This window comes from Patiria miniata, unplaced genomic scaffold (genome assembly GCF_015706575.1).
Source record: "Patiria miniata isolate m_02_andy unplaced genomic scaffold, ASM1570657v1 HiC_scaffold_3, whole genome shotgun sequence".
Taxonomy (NCBI): Eukaryota; Metazoa; Echinodermata; class Asteroidea; order Valvatida; family Asterinidae; genus Patiria; species Patiria miniata.
In genome coordinates this window covers 12,958,419-12,978,213 of record NW_024037069.1, presented here as the reverse complement: position 1 = coordinate 12,978,213, position 19,795 = coordinate 12,958,419, and the positions used below count along the sequence as shown (strand labels likewise).

General features: G+C 39.5%; 2 protein-coding genes and 1 long non-coding RNA gene across 3 annotated transcripts; 2 read left to right on the top strand and 1 right to left on the bottom strand.

Annotated features, from left to right (window-relative positions):
• Positions 1-2,755: 2,755 nt before the first annotated feature.
• Positions 2,756-8,318, bottom strand: LOC119737157 (E3 ubiquitin-protein ligase makorin-1-like). Its single transcript, XM_038211276.1, has 4 exons — positions 7,863-8,318; positions 5,667-5,792; positions 5,188-5,464; positions 2,756-3,996 (listed from the first exon to the last, which is right to left on the bottom strand). The coding sequence occupies exons 1-3, from the start codon at positions 8,012-8,014 to the stop codon at positions 5,230-5,232; spliced, it is 513 nt and encodes a 170-aa protein (XP_038067204.1). The 5' UTR covers positions 8,015-8,318; the 3' UTR covers positions 2,756-3,996; positions 5,188-5,229.
• A 2,093-nt stretch (positions 8,319-10,411) lies between these two features.
• LOC119737156 (inhibitor of growth protein 3-like) lies at positions 10,412-16,752 on the top strand. Its single transcript, XM_038211275.1, has 10 exons — positions 10,412-10,540; positions 10,657-10,728; positions 10,828-10,931; positions 11,259-11,324; positions 11,627-11,723; positions 12,353-12,409; positions 12,968-13,230; positions 14,329-14,504; positions 14,850-15,066; positions 15,841-16,752. Exons 1-10 carry the CDS (start codon positions 10,513-10,515, stop codon positions 15,967-15,969), a joined length of 1,209 nt encoding a protein of 402 aa, XP_038067203.1. The 5' UTR covers positions 10,412-10,512; the 3' UTR covers positions 15,970-16,752.
• Positions 16,753-17,737: 985 nt separating this feature from the next.
• On the top strand, positions 17,738-18,017 carry LOC119737155. The gene is made up of 2 exons (XR_005272341.1): positions 17,738-17,860; positions 17,954-18,017. It is a non-coding gene; the product is annotated as an uncharacterized LOC119737155 (long non-coding RNA).
• Positions 18,018-19,795: the final 1,778 nt, after the last annotated feature.

The following is a 19,795-nucleotide window of genomic DNA, read 5'->3' as shown; positions in this document are numbered from 1 at the left end:
AGTGAGATAGTTACAAAGAGGACACGAGGCTGGCGCTCTGGGACCAGCACAAATACATCAGCCTACATTCTACATGCGCTGTAAAACTTACATAATGTCCCACGACACTTCAGAACAGAGAAAAATACTTCTGGAACTAAATCCTTAAATTCTAAGATCATACCATTACCGATTACCTGCAGGGAAAATGGACCGATCCATTAGGTCCCGCCCACTGTGAACACATGACATTCATCACAGCTGTGTCTGGTCAAAACACGATGGGGTGGAGCTAAATGGATTGGTCTATTAGCATTAGGGAATCACCCATAACTTAGTACTCATGCATTACTCAATGAGCTCCTCTTTTGTAGTCATGCAGATGGATAAACGATATTCAATTACATGAAATCTTATCCACTGTATCTCAACACGCGGTACTACTAAGAACATCTTTACAAAATACCGTAATAAACAGATTAATAAGCTCCGCGCATTAGCCCCGCCCATCTTTGGTTTGTGTACATTCCTCACAGTGCATGTGACCAAGTTTGATTGGGCTACCTGACCAAAATTTGTGATCTTATTGGTCAATATGTAGTTTGATTCACAGGCAGGGAGGGTCTATTAGCACTAACAGCAGAAAATGCTCTCTGCATGAACACGTTTGGAAGTTTATTACATGTACATCAATTAAAGTGACCATGGCAAACAACTAGCAAGCCCTTCAGTAATACATTTCTCCCCCCCCCCCAAACAAAAATGAAACAATTTATAGAATAACCCATTTTGTCTACAAATCCATGTTACTTTGGTTCTCCTGTGTCATGAAAATTATATACACCTTGCCCAAATGTCATGCCTTTGTTTCTGAAATGCATTTGTTTGCATCTTCTAAAACGTACTCTCGTACTGTTGCAGTTACTTTGTTCAGTATTCTGATTATTCTCAAATGAGTTTTCTCTCTAATCTTTTTTTCAAAATCAACACCAGAAACGCGAGACAGCTAAAATCCTGGAAAGTTCCACTGCCTTATTTTAAGTCACTAGATATCAGTCGCGTGAATTTCTTCACAGATATCTTTCGACTATTATGAATGAACAAAAGCCTTTGCTTTTTCCATAGATATCCTTGACTTACATAAAGAACTATATATACATCAAGTGCACATTATAGTTAATAAAACCTCAGACCACAGTCGTTGTCCTAAGGACATTGACTCTAATTGCTTTATCTAGGCACCTATCCCCTTTGCGCGTTATCCATTGAGGGCGCTGCACAGACTCACAATATGGACAGGCCAGTGTGGCCATATTAGTGAAGTGCCTATGTGAACTGATGCCAAACTCAAAGAAAATGTCAATAACAACTGTATTGTTGATAAAAGTTTGAATGTGCTTAATGTGATTTCAACCTGTATTATATAAGTGTTGTAGTCGAGCCCATCACAAGTCAGGTTAAGGTTAATCACAAGTCCAGTCACAAGTAACAGGGGATGAACAGTAACAAAGACATGCACTTGTCACAGTTCGTTTCAATAGCTTGTGACTAGGTAACTTGTGACTGACTCGATTACATCACTGCTGCATAATCAGGTGAGCCAATCATCTGTTTGAGCATACCCATGTGACCAACTCATGTCCAATCAGAATCAATAACTTTAACTAGGTCCCTGCATAAATGAATATACATCGATAAGTATCTCCATTGTATTTGTTACTGAAAGCTGCCCACTGATATGTATATAATTATTGATCTAACTCGACATACTCCTATATCTAAACTCTAACCTACACAACCAGGCACAAAACTCAAAACACTGTCATAGACTAGGACCTTAAGACTCCTCACATGAGATGGTACATCCCTTTAAACAATCAACTCATACAGTTATGCAGCAAGATAAAGAAGGAACAAAACATCACAGACATCAACTACTGGTCCTCCATTATAGACATTGGTATAAAATACTCATTACTAGTGTTATCTCACACAGTGATCTAGTGTACCTGAAAGTAAAACACCAAACTACTTTAAAATCTGGTAAAGCCAAGCGCCCTAAAGGAGGCTGACACTGCATGCAATAAATTGTACATATTTGCATCTCTCAACCTTTGACCTCGGACATTGACCTCTGACATTACAAATGGATGCACTTCCTAAACACACGGACGTCAGACAACATTTACTCATATAGGAAAAAAAAATAAAAGTCTCTTTTGTTTATTTTTGCAAGATTGTATAAAAGTCAAATCGACTGTGGTATGAACAATTATGATAATATTTGCAATTATGACACGGCAGGCTGTGTAATATTAAAAATGCTGATTCTGATTTCAAGAATACACGCCATTTTCAAACAACAAATAACTGAAAATAAATTATTAAATGAAATAAAACTTCAACACATTTTTTTTGACTAATTATTTTTCCTATACTTTAACCCTAACGATCCCCAACCAGCCAAACTCCATCATCAGGGTTTGTTGGAATCTGTTAGGATGAGTACTGCACTAGTAAACTGACTTTACGTGGGATTAGGCATACCACAAATAAACAGAGTCCAACTGTTTATGTGCACAGTTTACCATATGGTGTTGGGATTTGCAAGGATGAGGAAGGTTCCTAGTAAATCACCCTAGGGGGTTAGGATTAAAAATATTGGATAGATACCAGTCAAACTTTAAAGTGCCTGAATTTATAAGAAATGTGTGTTAACATGCATTTTCATTTTCAGGACACTCCCAGATTGTTGCTCTTGCAAGAAAAGTTAATCTTTTAAACATACTAATATTAGAAAGGCATTTCCCATTGAATTCAAAATCAATGGGAAAAATTTACATCCCCGTGAAAATCTTTGATTTTCCCTAGAGAAAAGTTTGTAAATAGTAAGGCAAGGAGTTTCCTCAATTTTTTTTCATTCTCTTCTCACTACTCTGTTCTGCATTCATAATAAAAACTTTGGTTGCATATTACCAAGTCTTTAGATTATTGTGTCCTTCTGCTCCGATTATTATTATTTTTTTTTCATCCCCTCAACTGTTGGCCATCTGTTTACTAAAAGTAATAAATTATTTCTGATAAACAATCAGGTGATCAAAGACAGACAAAATTGAGTTAAAAGTACATGTACACAGACGTAAAAAAAAAAAAGTTCGATCTGTCGTAGATATAACCCCCATTTCAATCTATTTATATTTTTTCTTCAACTCTGCTTCGTTTTCAGTAGGGATCAAGCAGAATTTCAGGAAAAAGTGTTTTTTGACCAAGTAACCTCAGATTAACTGGGTACATCAGTCAAGTTTACTTAATAACCCCATAAAAAGTTAAATTACAACATTGCTTGCACTTGTACGGTTCTTCAGTTAAAAAAACAACCCAACTTACAATTAACGTTAATCACAACATATTTGTTTCAAACGTACAGATGGGAGGGCAGGTGGAAAGCGCCCTCTATCTGTGACCCATCTCAGAGGCTCGTGGAAGGAAACGAGGCCGATCATTCTTGCTTGGGGAGTAAACTGCAATGGTTGCAGTGAAGTGTTCCACTTGACCACTTCTCTGGTTATTGGTGTAATACATATACAATGCATCAAGAACAGGATAGAAGACAGACTCAAGATATGCTACAAAACACAAAACTAATCCTATTCCCTTTTTTTGAGGGGGGGTCTTTTCTGTTAAACTGCCTTCAGAAATCACTACTGAAAATTGAATGTGGACACTTCTTAAGAAATGTGACTATTTCTTGACAATCAAGTACAAAACAAAATGATCTTCAAACTTTACACTTTGGTCTGTTACAGGCAAGTTTCATGTTTTGCAGCAATTCAAGTCACTACAAACACACACACACATGCATAATCAAGTTGACTACATAATTTTACTGAGTATATTAGAAAACTGTAGATTTTCTTGTTCTGTGGTTAAACAAAAAAAATGACAAATACTCTACTTGGGAACTCATCTGAGGTGTTTTCGGTCCTGCTCTATGGTGCATGGATGTACATCAATAATCTGCAAGGGGAAAACACATATGCCACATGTAAGTAAAGTCTGTCATGAAACTTTGTTAAATCATGTGTTTGGATACTGTAATTTTATTGGTCTAGAATGCCTCGTGTCTGGACAATAAAAATGCATGTCACACACTGACATCCATTTTTACGTGGAGATCAGTGATATCGCACTGCGTTCATTGCGCGCACGTGTGTGGAACCTGCCAGCGCGCTAGCTTCGCGCAACGAGAACTGCAACGTCAACCCCTCCGTCTCATCACTGAAGTCCGGCAGGACATCAAAGCCTTCAGTAATCAAAGGTAATACATTGCATTGATTTAATTTATTTCTCATACAGTAAGTTACAATCATTTATCTTTTTGACTTATTAGCATCCATGGTGCTATGCGCCTCGGTTGGTATGCGCCGCTCGGGTTTTAAAAACGTCATATCTCACATCACAGCAGACAACAATTGCTAAATGTGGCCCATCAAGCCGGCATATATCTCCGGTTTCAGTGGCATGAAACGACCGAGAATATTTGTATTTCCCCTGGACAGGATGCTAGTCCATCACAGGTTACTCCCCTGTTAATGCCGATACCCATTTACACTCCGGGGTGGAGAGAAGCAAGTGGGGATGAAGTGGCTTGCCCAAGGACACAACCCCTGACCCTCTGATCATGAGTCACAAACCCTAACCACCAGGCCACACTCCCCCACTTACATGTAAATTAGTGGAATTATATTCAAATGAAATAAAAGAATTCCCTCAAGTGGCTTTTCAGCTAATTTTAAACTGGAATAGAAGTACAGTTGTCTTTGGGTTTGATTTTACTAATCAGGTATCTCTAAAACAGAATTTGTGGGTATGGGGTTATATAACAAATACCAATTGCTTTAACAAATGACACAGTAAAACTAGCCTCCCTATGAAGCATTATATTTTTCCTTTGGCTTCACCTCTGGAAAATAGAATGCTGTACGGATCACCCTCTAGAATATACATGTAGTTTTACTATACCACTTACAAGCAGTCAATATTTGTAAAATATTCACCTGTTGTAAGACTAGCCTCCCTTGGTGATCTATGAAGCATTACATTTTCCTTTGGCTGCACCTCTGGAAATTAAAATGCTGTTGGGATCACCCTCTAGAATATAGTTTTACTATACCACTTAAAAGCAGTCCATATTTGTAAGCTATTTACCTGTTGCAAATCAAACTCCCGCAACCTACTTCAGGCGGCAACTCAATAACCTCTCCTCTCTTCAGTCACCTGGGATCCGTCAGGCATCACAGTCATGTCGGTCCGCTGGGGCACCTGGACCATGTGGGGAGGAGCGTAGTACGCAGCGGCCATGACGGGCTGGTACATGGGGTGGATAGGGGGCTGGCCCCAGCTGATGTTCTGGGCCATGGGGATCATGGTAGGGGGCGCTATACTCATGGGCTGGACGGGTGCACCTGGGACGTCATGGTCAAACCTGGAAGCGCAAAAAAAAAGGTCCAAATCTAAGAACCAGTTTTCAAGAAGTCTAGGTGCCAGACCAGTAAATTATGACCTGTCCATATTGAGGGCGCTCTGTACAAGCTCTTTATACCCACTGGATTGCTGAACCACATCCAGCGATTTAATCTAAGATGTTTCAGAGACAAAAACAAAACCCTGTAAGGTTATGTACTCACTTGCACTGGTTGCCATACCGACAGGTCCCAAGTAAGAAGAACTTGCAACGTGTGGAAGGTTTGCCTGCCCGGTCGTGGGCGTATCTGCAGTTGTCCCCTGCCCTGCAGAGTCCATGAATGAAATATCTGCCATGGCGTGCAAGATAGAAAATGAAATTGTTTAAACTATGTTCTTCCATAGAGAAGCTTAGAGGTTTGATGATCATTAACATCTTTTGCAGATGTTGAAACCAGACTAGGCAACCCTAGTAAATCTGGTCACAGATTTTGTGTGAATCCCCCCCCCCCCCCAAATAAGTGGAATATATTTTTATTTTCTTGAAAAGTTTAGCAGGTAAGTAATTTGGTAGTTAAGAGACACTTTTTATTTTTGTTTACATGTAATTCAACGTTATCTAATACACTATTTCAATATATATGTTGAATAGCTGAATATAAGGCCAAGTAAAAAAATACAGCTGTTAAACTTCATCTATTGGTAGGTGATGCTATGAGACCAGTATTAGGCGAAGTAAAAAAAAAAACATGTTTAGCGTCCCCGCCCGCTTCCTTTTTAGAGGCCGCCTCCTTTTTTTTTTTTTTTTTTTTTTTTTAAAAGACAAAAATTGATAAATTTTAACGATCTCTGACGAAAGAAATCATATTTTTAGACTTTTATACCGTGTATAAAGCTGTGGAAATAGTCAATGAGTCCAAGTGGCGGCCATTTTGAAAAAAAGCTGGTAACCATCTTGAAAAATAGCCCGGCCGCGTTGTCTTGAAAAATGTGTCGGGCGGCCATTTTGAAAAAAAAAAAAAAAAAAAAAAGGGCCTCCTCCTTCCTTTTTGTCAAAGAGGCAGGACGCTAAACATGTTTTTTTTTTTATTTTGCCTTACCGAAGTAGAAGTAGAAATATACTGTTTTGTTAGTCAAAAAACCCAAATAAACAAATATAGAAATATACTGTTTGTTTATTTGGGTTTTTTGACTAACAAAACAGTAGCTATTAAGAAAGGGTTATGGCTCCTTTGGACACAACTTTGTATCAGCAAAAGAGTCGAGAAAATGGAAGAACCAATCTGCCATCTTGGAAAAGCTGCCACCTTAAGAAAAAAAGAAGAGAAAAGGGGCCTGCCTCCTTCATTTTTTCAAAAAGCCCAGATGAGCAACACAAGAACAAAAACATGAGGGAAAGAAGTGTTTTCTCAGTAAATGCTTCAACATTTTCCCTGCTAAATTTGACCTTTACTAAGACATGTTATCACTTTGTGATGGCTGATAGTGATACTGATAAGTCACTGCAGGGGAAAATTTGTGATGTCCATTGACCAATAAAACAGGATTACATTTTAAATATTTTCTAGGCTCCCCTTTCTGCAAAGAATGTTGCATCCTGACACCACTTTTTTCGTCATATATCATCTCAATGAAGGTCAGCCATTGCAAAAATGTTGAAAAGACATGAATCTGGGACTGAGAAACATTTCTAATTTTGTTAGAAAATACTTTGAAAATGTTGTAGACTCTCCATAGAGTTTGTATACAACCGCTAAAGTGGCGTCTGGATACTACATTCTTCCCCCCTTTGTTTTTAGTTGTTTATTTCCTTAGTTTAAGCGAAAAACGCTTGGGAAAGATTCCCATATCTGGCCATCACTTGTAGGGAAAAATTAGTGATGGCCAGATATAGGAATCTTTCAAATTCCAAGGGCTTGAAAAGAAAATAGAAATGACAAGCTTTAAATTTTCTTCCAACATGTGTCGTGTCCAAGACCATGGAGGAAGAACACATATGTCCTTATTCCTCCATGCCAAGGCCAATAAATTCCACACATGTTTGTACTTGTAGGCCTAGCCCTAGGCTATTTAATATTCAACTTCTTTCTCCATTGTTTTCATTAACGTTTAAGTCTAGTCAAGACCACAATCAAATCGTGGTCACATCGTTATGATCATGACTAATGATTTTGTTTTTATCTCGATTTCACAACAACTTGCTACACAAATGACAATACACAGTATGGTAACACGCATACAAAATACCAGTCATGCCATTTGGTCGCATGACAAATCACATGCATTGCGTATGTCATGTTACACGTCTACCAACGACAACGCACGAAAACACACCGGCCGGCGATCGCAACGCCCAACCCCATTTCCGCACAAAAAAAGTCACAAACACCGCACAGATGAGGGTGAAATGACGGACAAACCTGCAAGCGATGTTTTTGCGCCAGTCTGCGCCGTTGTTCGGTCCGCGCCCCTGTCCTGGCATGCCTTGCACGCTAGACAGCCCGGGCCCAGACGGCGCATTACTGGCAGCAGCCATCTTGTACCGATGGAGCTGCTGCTGCGTGCGCTGCATGCTAGTGCTGAAGGGAAATCGCTGGTGCCCGGTGCATCAAATTGTGACTTCATTCCAACCTTGTCTTCATGGCGTGGAGCAGTACGCTCCTAACATCCAACATGCAGTATTTCACTAAAAGCAAAATGCAAAGGGTGAATGTTTTCGAGGAGGATTGGCCGTAATAATTCACAACGAACGTTAGTAAAACCACCAAGTACACGATATAAAACCGTCAGTTGATCATATCACGGGATCGAATCAGACACAAGAATTAAGTAAGTTCCCTACCCTACCAGGGTCTACTATTGCTTCAAGGTTGGAAGTAGACTCTGGGACTGAGGTTGTGACTTCATTCATTCAACACGCGCTGAAGATTATGGATATCTGCATGTGACAACACGACGTGGTTTACCGTCACCAGTGAAACGTAATTGATCGATCGATTGATCGATATATTTCGCCGGCAATAAACTCACTACATCGGTTGTCAAACATGGTCAGTTCCCGTTGTTTTGTCCGAGCGCTAGCGGAAACAATAAAAGTAAACAAACATCGGATTATCCTTTGCAGTAGTGTTCAAAGCGTCTATCACGGTCCTTATGCATGGTGGGACAGATCGAGTTCAGTTAGGCGCAGCCGGCTGCGGCATGGGCGTGCCGCATCTAAAAACGAGTAGCTGTACACTTGCTAGTCCCATGACGTCAAACAAGGATACACCATCCATTATTTAAAAAAAAAAAATACAGTTTCTATCGGAATGCAGTGGTCTAGCTGGGGTAATTGTTTTCAGAATTAAATGATTGCTTTCTTTCTCCATGTTGTCAATAAAATAATTTATATAAACTTATTATTTTTGTTCGGAACAAATAATACATCACACTACAGTAACTATACGCTTTCCCATCTACCTTCAAAAGTCTTCAAAGGATTGAAGGCCTATAAACGTATTGCGTGCGTGTTTATCGTAAAACATAAAATAAAGAAAACAGCGGCCTTAACGAAATTTTGAAGTTTTCATTTATCAAGTTACTGACCCGGCGTTAAAAACATCCTTGGAACAGACGGTGTTCAATCATGACAACATTATCAACGAAGAACCTCGCGTCCCCCCCCCCCCCCCTTAAAAACCAGTCATTAATGTTATCGCGTGCAAATAACATTAACAACAATTTCATGATGCGGGACAAAAAAAACCCACAAAAATGTGTGAAACTTTTCACGACTAGTCGTGACAAATTTCACGACTGGCCATGAAAAGTATTATTCATGATGTCATTTTTTCATCGTGACTACTCGTAATTTCTGTAATGACATCATGCCTTTTTTTCTAAATCAGTCGTTAATTTTCTCACATCAACAAAATCGAGAAATTATTATTGATGTCTTTTGTCAAAACCAATTGCAAAACCAATTAAAGCAATTAACGTCTGCTTGCGAACTTGAAAAAAATATAAAACAATGAATAAATTAAAGTGCGTTTGGGACGTACGGCACTCTAAAACGAAACTCCCATTTATTTTGAAATTGTTATTCCATTAATGGAAAAGCCCATATAACCTCGGAAAATGAGATCTAGCTCGAACAGTTAATCTTTTATTCAGATTTTAGAAATTTATTTGGGATGACGTGCTCAACTTGCAAAAATACCACCACAAAAAGGCAGCAAGGTCCACTGGCATCCCTTTCAACTTCAAGATACTGTCCAAACGATTTTATTTTGTCTCTAAAGACTTTTCATATTTTAATGTAACGATAAAAGTAAAACCTACTTTGTTTGTCTGTTTGGGGTGCTGCAATTCTGTAAGGGGCTAGTTCTGGGTTGCTTGTGCGCCTCTTAAGTTCAAATTTAGTAGGCCATCTGAAATTATTGGCCCCAAATTAATTCAAAATTTGAAGTGATTATCCCAATTCCCATAACTACAAAGGCGGATTATTTCGTTCGATGTCTCATCCAAAAGAGAAATAACGTTTGTATAGTTAGAAAAACAGTAATTTGTGAATAAAATCTATTTTTCGGTGAAACTCGAACCGAAAAAAATACGCACGGGCCTCATAAACGAAATATATACAGCGTCATCCTGTGCCCTGACCGCCGCGTGGCGAAGACAGTGCCGTTTTTTCGCTCGATCGTCCCCGGCTGCCATGCCCCGGCCGCGCCGTGCTCGCATCACTTTCGCTGCGACAGTTAGCCGGGGACCAGCCAACAAAATGGTAGACCACAGTGTACGTGTATGCACGAAAAACCCCTCTTAATTGGTCCACGACAAAATAATATTTCAGTGTCATTTCCTGGCATTTTAATTATTTACTCAAAATATACACAACTAAAACGTATTGAACATCAATTATTAAATTGATTTAGTTATAATTAGATTGGCTTGTTTTCAAAACTAAATTTTAAAGAGTAAATGGACAGTTTTTATCATAATCCCTCAGCCAATCACAGGCACTGTTACATTAGCTTAGGGGATGTAATATTTTCTCCTCGCGGTTGGCTGTAAAAGTTATCGCCCAAAATGCTATATTTAGAGGATTATTTGGAGAGTAAGTAGGGAATTATGTTAATTTTTGAATTAAATTGAAGTCAACTATCTCTTCTTTGGAGTTTTATTCTCTACAAAGTTAAATAACATGGCTTTTTTGGCGTTTATTTTTGATAGTGATCGAGCAGCTACCGATGGACCTGCGAGAGCGGTTCACGGAAATGCGTGAGATGGACCTCCAAGTACAAAGTACGTCCTCAAATTTTTGTTTTTTGTGTTTCTTGTGCGAATTTTAAAGGTATTGTTTGTGAATAAATCATGAAATTGATATTTCCTCTTCCATTTTAGATGCAATGGACAACCTGGACGAGCGACAAAGCAAGTTTTTTGAAGCTGCAAAGAAAACGAATTCTGCAAAACCGGAGTCAAAGAGTTATGAGGCCATCAGAAAGGTGACTAGAGAGGGCGCCCTTTTGATTTCATGGGAGTTCACCATTTGTGACTTTCTGTTGAAAACTAAAATGAGGTTTTCATGTTTTGTAATGCTCTCAATGAGAAGTTGGCATGTTGAGAATTTTTCAACAAAATAAAATGATAATAATTGATATTGAACTATTTTTACTTGAGAGTAAAAAAAAACTCAAGAAGAAAAAGCACCCCCCAAATATTATTTTTGTTTAACTGATAAACAAGTTTATCATGTTTATGTTTACACTTTGAAACACCAAGGTTATTGCTTTTAAATACAGATTATTTTTTTGGTATATTTTTATGTGCAGGATTATTACAAGATTTTGGAAGATTGTGATGAGAAGGTTCAACTGGCAAACCAGGTTTACGATTTGGTAAGAAAATAAAAATGTGGGGATATTTCCTTTTTTTCTCCTTGTGATTCTGCTGGCAACTTTTCATTCATTTTATGAATTTGCTATCAAAATAAATTGGCAAAATGGATGTTTAAAGTTGGAACATGTTGAATTGCTTAGCGGGATCGTTTGCTTAAATGTATTCTTCTGTTAATGGTTAGCATCAAAGGAATATTTCAGATATGATTATGATGATGACAGTCAATATCCAATCGTATCTGACCCCAAGTGTTCCATATTGTAATATCTAAATTGTTCCTGATACCATTTCTTTTTTACAGGTCGATCGCTACTTGCGAAAATTAGACCAGGAACTGAATAAGTTCAAAATGGAACTCGAAGCAGATAATGCGGGAATCACCGAAGTTTTAGAAAGAAGTAAGGCCATGTTATGTTACAGTTGGATGATAAATTCTTACTTCAGTGAGTTTTACAAGAATATATAGGTCAATTTGTTATTAAACTTTTCTGTATTAATCCATCACCCTAACCCTCAATCCTCCAAAGTCAACCAGGCGGTTTTGGAGGATTTTGGAGGATTGAGGCTGAATGGCAAAAAATTGTCGGTTGGTATTGGAGGATGCATTGGTTGAGTTTGTAGGCTGTATGCAGCATTGTTTATGTTCAGTCCTGCATTATGCTCGATATCATCTGCACTGCTTCTGAATGTCATCGGCTCTGCCTCGACCCATTACAGTGATTGTTGGAGGATTTGGAAGGATTGAGGCAATGGTCACACCTCCACTGAAGAAATTCAAGAAATAACGGATGATTTGGAGGATTCAGGCTGAATCCAATTTTTACATGGTGGCAATTGGAGGATTTTGCAGGATTGAGGATGTTCCAAGCCAAAAGGGCCTAGGGAATTAGAAACTCAAAGTATCATTTTTGTTGAACAAAGTTAGATGCATTTAACATAACCTATCACTATACAGTCAGCCCTGTCCCTTAGATTATTGTCATAATTGTAATTTTATTTGTAACATGATTCGTTACGATGGTTACAGGGTCATTAGAGCTGGACATCCCAACGAAGCAGCTTCAGGCACCAACAAGGGGAGAAAGTAAGTCGACCTAGACTTTTCGGTCTTCTGTGAGTGACTTTAACCCTAACCATCCCAAATCCTCCAAAATCCTTTTTGCAAATTGGAGGAATTTGCAGGATTCAGGTTACATGGCAAAAGTGCGTTGCTGATTTTGGAGGATGCACTGTGTTAAGTTCTTGGGCCGGACCTTGTGTTGTTCATGCTCAGCATTGCATAAATTTAATACTTGAAATCCTGCGCACTGCTCCAGGATGTCACTGGCTCTGCCTCAACATATTGACAGTGATTGCCGGGGGATTTTGCAGGATTGAGGCAGTGGTCACCCCTCCAAGGAACACATTCAAGAAATAACGGAGGATTTTGTGGGATTGAGGCTATATGCTATTTTTACATGGAGGGAGGATTTTGCAGGATTGAGGTTACATCCTAGAACAAAATGCATAGGGAGTTAGGGTTAAACAAATAAATTGCATTGCATTAAAAAAAATACATTGCATGGCCCTTTAAGTAAGAAAAAATGTTGAAATGTTTGGACTGCATTAACCCCAATTGTTGCCTCTGTATCCCCCCCAACAGAGAGGAAAAACCATATGGAAAACAACATCGACAAGAAAGCCCTGACTGAGAAGAAACTCCTGACCAGCTTCCCGTCTGACATGACTCAGGATATGCTGAGTTTCCGCTCCAGCAGCCTGACGACAAAGGGCAGTTCCTCCCTCCTAGAAGGCCGAGAGTCTGGTACCTCTCAGCCCGCGTTGTCTTACAACCTGGGGCATGTTGGCGCCGGCAGTAACGCCATAGCCCTAGCAGCTGCTCAGGCTGTCTCTAATACACTACAGGTAGGAAGGTTAACAGATCCATTAAAACAAAAAGCTGTATCCTCTCTGAGTGATTCCTGTTTGCTATTTACCAGGTCTGCATTGTGACTTTGGGCATGATCCCTGGCTGCATGGCATACACGGGTTTATGGCTTCTGACTAGCGCCCCTTGAACAAGGAGATTGACGAATTGGGGAACAGTCGACACAGGGCTGGGTAGCTAAGTTGTTAGAGCTCCGGAACTGAGGTCGCAGGTTCAAAACCCTGCTCAAATCAATTTCTTTGTTCAATTTAAAAAACAAATTGTTGAAATGTCCATTCCTCAAAAGTGGACAGGAACATAACAGTCGTTTTTTTTACAAAACTCTCGAGGACAAGGCATTGTCTTTGCCTCTGGCCCTATAATACAACACTCTTCCACAGACTAAGCACACAAACTCACGATCGAGGACAACAAAGAATCTGTTCACCCTTTGTCTGTCTGTCCTCGGGGTGAATGTAACTCATGTACATGTGTACAACGAAACACCCAGTTTCAGATTCCATGTTTTTTAAACGTGCACATGTAAAATAAAGGCAATTTTCCAGGCTATTCCTGAAAACTGAGGATGAGGTTGCTGTGATGTCACCGCGTACATACTCAGCAGGTTAGGGATTTAATGTACAAATCATGCTTCCATATGCAGCTCACTGAAAATACTTGTGTATAAAGTTACTAATTGACTGCCTGCTGTATTAAAATCAACAAACACACACAATACAAAAACCTAAATCTGGCAACATTTGATGCTGAAGCAGTAACAACTGAAGCTGCTGCCTAAGATGGCATCCCTGTTTTCTAGTGAAAATGGAAATTTGTAGTACTTTAAAATCAAAAAGTTCCCTGAAACCTGGTAAGCCAGTGTATAAAAATTTAGAATAAAGACAATAGCAGAATGGATATTCCTTTAAGTATTTCATTTAAAAAGATATCTGCTAGAAGTACATGGGTCCTTCGGTAAACTGTCATTTGGAAAGGAATGTTACAATCTTAAGAAGACCTTGGGTATCCCTCGAAAGATAATCTATTTAAAACTTGAGAGGATTTAATCAATGGAATATTGGCTGCTTTTCTAACAGATGCAACAGGGTAGGCGAACAGCCAGCCTGAAAGCCAGCTATGAGGCCTTGAAATCAGGCGGATTCAGCGGACTGGGAAGCATGAGTAGAGATACCAGCCAATCATCATCCAGCACCTCGGCAGCTACATCAACAACTCCTACAACTACAGAGAGTAGCAGACACAGGGGTCGAAGGTCAGTGAACTTTGAAGGTCAAAGGAGACCAGAGCAGGGTCATTTTTAATGGAGCTGTTGTGCACAGAAATTCGCTAAGCACTGAAAATATTTGCTTAGCAAAAACGGGTCACCAGCCAAAATGTGATGCTATGTGCAATGCATTTGACTGGTTCCCAGTCGATTTCTGCTAAGTAATATTTGTTTAGCAAAAGGAGGTCACCAGCCAAAATGTTATGCTATGTGCAATGCATTTGACTGGTTCCCAGTCGATTTCTGCTAAGTAATATTATCTGCTTAGAAGCTCCCTGTACTAATGGCTGTTCATCTTTTACTACAATGTTCTTAAATTTCTTGTCTTCACAGAACAAACTCGAGGGCCTCCACCCCAAGTGTGACAAACGTCCAGCCGCAGGCGCCGACAACAGCCACGACGCAACCCCTGGCGGACCTGCTGACAGAGAGCATCCTGGATGACACCAACCCGCCAGCGCCTGAATGGACCTACGATCCCAATGAACCTCGCTACTGCCTGTGCAACCAGGTGTCTTACGGGGAAATGGTGGGATGCGACAATTCAAATGTGAGTACAAAGCTGGTTCCAGAGTACACAACATTCTAGTCAATGGATTCAGAAGGGCTATTTATTCATTGGTGTTGAGAAGTCATCCTATACGATAGCACTGCCCGGCTCTCTTCACTAGTCTACATTTAGTCTCAAGTGACAGTCAGTCAGTGAGATAGATGCAAAGAGAACACTAGGTTGGCCTTATGAGACCTGCAAAAACTCTGCAGAAGTACCTTTGTACAGAGTCCGTAGAGTGTCTTTATGTTTGGGCAGGTTTGCAACATTCTGTGTATCGGAGTCACATGTGCTGTAAATATCTTGGGTTGTTCGTTGTAGACACAAGCCTGAACTTTTTTTGTATTGGCCAAGATAACTTTGTTTGAATTTTTTTTTTTTGGGTGGGGGGTTTATTGATGTCATAAACAGTTATCCTTCACAGACAGAACTGCTTATCCAGTTAAAGGATCGTCTTTGATGTACTTTCATACCAGATAATAGACACTCATATAGATCCCTCTCATAGACAGCCATCTTCATAGAAACATTTTTAGCTGTGTGTTCAACGCCATCAGGTGCGTGTGCACGCAGTGTGCAAAATGTTCTAAACACCGCACATGTTGCCCAAAAGATCTTCGAAATACGGCACTGGCAATGCGTGTCATGAAAATGTGACGCCCAAAATGCCGATGCTTGTCACAATCTGTAGCAAGTGACGTCATATGAGAGAGACCTATTACCTGTCCAAATATATAAATATTTTCAAACCGGTTTTCTTCTCTTTCTCTGCAGTGTCCGATTGAGTGGTTCCATTACGGCTGCGTGGGCATCACCAACCCCCCTAAGGGCAAATGGTTCTGCCCGCAGTGCACGGTGGCCATGAAGCGTCGCGAGAAGAAAGACTCAACCAACAAGAAATGAAAACACAAATAGAAGTGCAATAGTCTGACGACGGCCAATACCATTCCAGTGGGTGGAATTATTGCTAAAGACGAGACAAACCTAGTCAAACTGGTCCAGATCAGTATGGGTCAAGGTAGTCATTGGAGTCAAATATTTGGGCCAAGGTGGGACTGAAGCAAGTTTACTTCACAAGTGACAGTCGGTCAGTGAGTCAGTCAGTCAGGAGCAAAGAGAACACTAGGCTGGCCCTCTGGGACCAGAGTCTACTGGCTGTGGTTCCTTCAAGACGCTTGATGATCAGTTTATAAGATCTTACTGCGAGGGCCGAAATAAATAAGGAAACTATTGCTTGACTGTCAGTCTTGGTTGGGTGCTACCAGTTTGTATTGCATAACATTCTGGTATGCACATATCAATGCATTTTCACTCGGAATAAAAGGTTTCTGTAGGTAGCGGACATTTTGTACGTTGTATGAACTTGCCCATTATGGAAAGAAATCGGATACAAATTTTTGATTAAAAAATTAAAAATTAAACACCCCCCCCCACAAAAGAAAAGAGTTAACAAAAATCCTTGATATTTGACTGCTATGTATGTGATGAAAAAAAAAAATATGAATTGTGAAAAGATAAATCAAAAATAAAACATGAAAAATTAAACTGATTTTTAACGCGAAAACAATTAAAACAGTGATTTACATGTACATGTACTTATTCATTCCATCCCCTCTCCTTCCCCTGATAAAATGGATTTCTGTTTGCTGGTGAAATAAAATATTGAAGAAAAAGTTTTGTTAAAAACAGTTTATTTCTGGACTCTTTGTTGTCTCGAAAGTACATTTTTTAAACATACTCTTTTGGATGTGAAGAAACTGTTGTAATAATGTGGTTGTGCTAGCTTCCTAAAAGTGATGTTGGACATAATGTTTCAAAATTTGTGGGGTTTGAGTCTGAATATTTGCATATGATCATATTGGGCACTATTATAATGACTATAATTATATGACTATATTTTATTTTTTGGGGGGGGGGAATAAATCACTCGGTACATTAATTTGGTCACCCTTTCTAAATTTGTTGGCTGTTACAATTTTTTCAGGTAGTAAGGCACTTTAATGTGAATGTGCCACGTTTTCTCAAAATTTAGAATTATTGGGGGATATTGATATAATAAAAGTTTCGGTTTTGCGGTAACACCATGTGGTAATAACTACTGCTTAGAAGATATTAGTTCTGAGAAGAACTTGTCCTGCTTATTATCAACTTGCTAAGTAGTTTTTTGTTCTGTTTAGAACAGTTGAATAAGCAGGACAAGTTCTTCTCGGAACTAATATCTTCTAAGCAGTAGTTATTACCACATGGTGTTACCGCAAAACCGAAACGATACCGATACCCCACCATGCAAAGCCTCAAATCTTATATAATAAAAGTTGTTAATGAAATGGGGAATGTTTCATTAAGTATTGCAAACTTTTTTCTGAAAACGTTCATTTTAGAGGGAAAAAGTTAAATGAATTTTTTTGGTAATGATCTTTACGAGTTGAACTGGTTTTTTAAAAGATGTCTATGGGACTTCACAAATCGCAATACCGCCCTCACTCAACCCCCACTATACAATTTTCCCTTTTTTGTGTGAAATAATGCCACACGTAAGGATCCAAGCGCTTTGCTAATTGGAAAATTCTAATAAGAGAACTTAATGAAGTCAAATTAGATCCTTAAATTTGTTCTTTCTTTTTTTACTTGGAGGTGAATTTATAAAAAAATCCCCATTTCCCTAGCTACACTTTCAAGATGCCGATGAGGGCGCTTTCCATGACGCATGCTCCATTTTGGAGCTCGTTGGTAATATCGGGGTGTCAATTGTCAAGAACTTTCACCGGTTTTTTCACCATGAGTTCTCGAAAAGGTACCTCTTTTTCCAGCTTATTCTCCACAATTGAAATTCAGAGTTTTATAAATTGAACACTACTTGATGTTCTTGTTTTCCTTTGTTTTGCAGTGATGGCGATACAGGCAAGAAAGAAGCGAAAGCCGCCCAAGAATCGACAGAAACATGACGGATCTAAAAAGAGCGGACCGGCGGCCATGTCAAAGTGCGTACAAAATGATCTTATCTGTTGTGTGTTAATGATATGGACAACGTGTTACGTGTATTCGTGCATGTATTCGTGCACATGTGAAGTTGCTCGTTCAGGAAAAATTCTGCCAACCGGACACCACTTTTTTCAATAAATTTTCTAGCGCCAAAAGTTACCTCTTTTATGGTTATTCCCTCCACTTTCCCTCCTCTACTCTTACCCCCTCCTTTCCTTAATTTCTATTTATCAATCAGTCGCTCACTTCTTCGAGATTCGAACCTCGAACGCTTGCTTGATACACGAGTCTCTTAACCGCTAGGCAGCGCACGATCGCTGTTGCAATGATCAATCTTTGGACGTATTTGAAGTATTCATTGAAATAAACTAAATATTCATGAGAAAATAAATATTCATAATGACGTATTGCACTATCATTGGCCGGCTCATGCGACGTCTCATGCGACGTCATGGTTATCGATGTCATGCGTACAACGTACCGCTGTTCCAGACACTTCAATCAGTTTTGACCGGCTGCTTCAACTCAGATCTGCACTACATGTGCATGCAAAATGTGCTCCAAAAACACATTTTTACCAATTTTTTTTCGCATGTCCACTCTTTCCTGGGTTCCTCTTGGTTGAAATCACAAGGTGAGGTGAAAATTTGGATGTTTGGCGGCAGGTAAGTGGAGTCCGGTTGGCAGAATTTTTCCCAATTGAAGTCCATGCTAGCTACGCGGATACTGAGTGGGGGTCCATTATTTGAGAACGAAGCAACACAAAAAGAATGGGAGTTGCTGAAAAAATTCTAAGTCCAAACCAACTACCCTGTTGGCGGCTACGTGGTTACGAAGTGGGAGTGCAATGGAGCATGACGCATAGTACATACAAGTAGCGCTGAGAATGTTTATTGAGGTCAACCAACCGTGACCTCGTAGCCGGCTACGAGGTGGATAGATCAAGTGGCGAGGTATTCTGCAATTGTGCCGCCCAAACATCTTTCAGGCTGATTTCGGCTTAACTACTCCACGAATTCAAGTGACATTGATTAAAAAGTTTACCTTGAGTGATGGAGAGACCACGAAATAATCTTCAAAATTTAAGCTCTTTTCATTTTGATTTTACGACGTCAAAAGTGCCGATGTCACTTTTCCTAGTTCCGGATCGGTTCAATCAGTTCCGAATCGATCAAAACTGCTTTTAGCAAAGAAAAAAAATCACACGAAAAATCCTTTTTTTCAGCCAGAACCAACCGAATCAAACATATTTTCTGATCAAGGTTTATTTCATTATCCAAAAAGTTCATGCAAGAGAATTCCAGCAAATTTTAAAAAGAGAAAAAACGTAAATGATTTGGAACTTTTGTCTGCAGCGCAACGGCTCAAACTCACGCACGGACCGAAAATCTTTGACCCAGCACAGAAATACGTCACACAAAAGCGATTAATGCGCGTGTAGTTGGGTCATAAGTGCACGCGCGATCCGGAACTAGGCAAAAGCATACCGTCATTCGTTGGCGAATTTTCAAATATTAGAGACGCTACAACTTATTTTGATTGAACATTCGATGGAAGAGTTTATACGATTGTAGTGAATGAAAAAAATATTTGAAGCCACACGGTACAAGAGATATACCGAGGAGAACATTTATCGTCGATTCGCAACTCCCTTGATTTTCTTCAAACCGTCTAAACATGTCGGAGTGCGAGTCGGAAATCTGGCCAAAATTCCTTTTCTAAAGGTTTTATCGAAAGATCTTTGGGT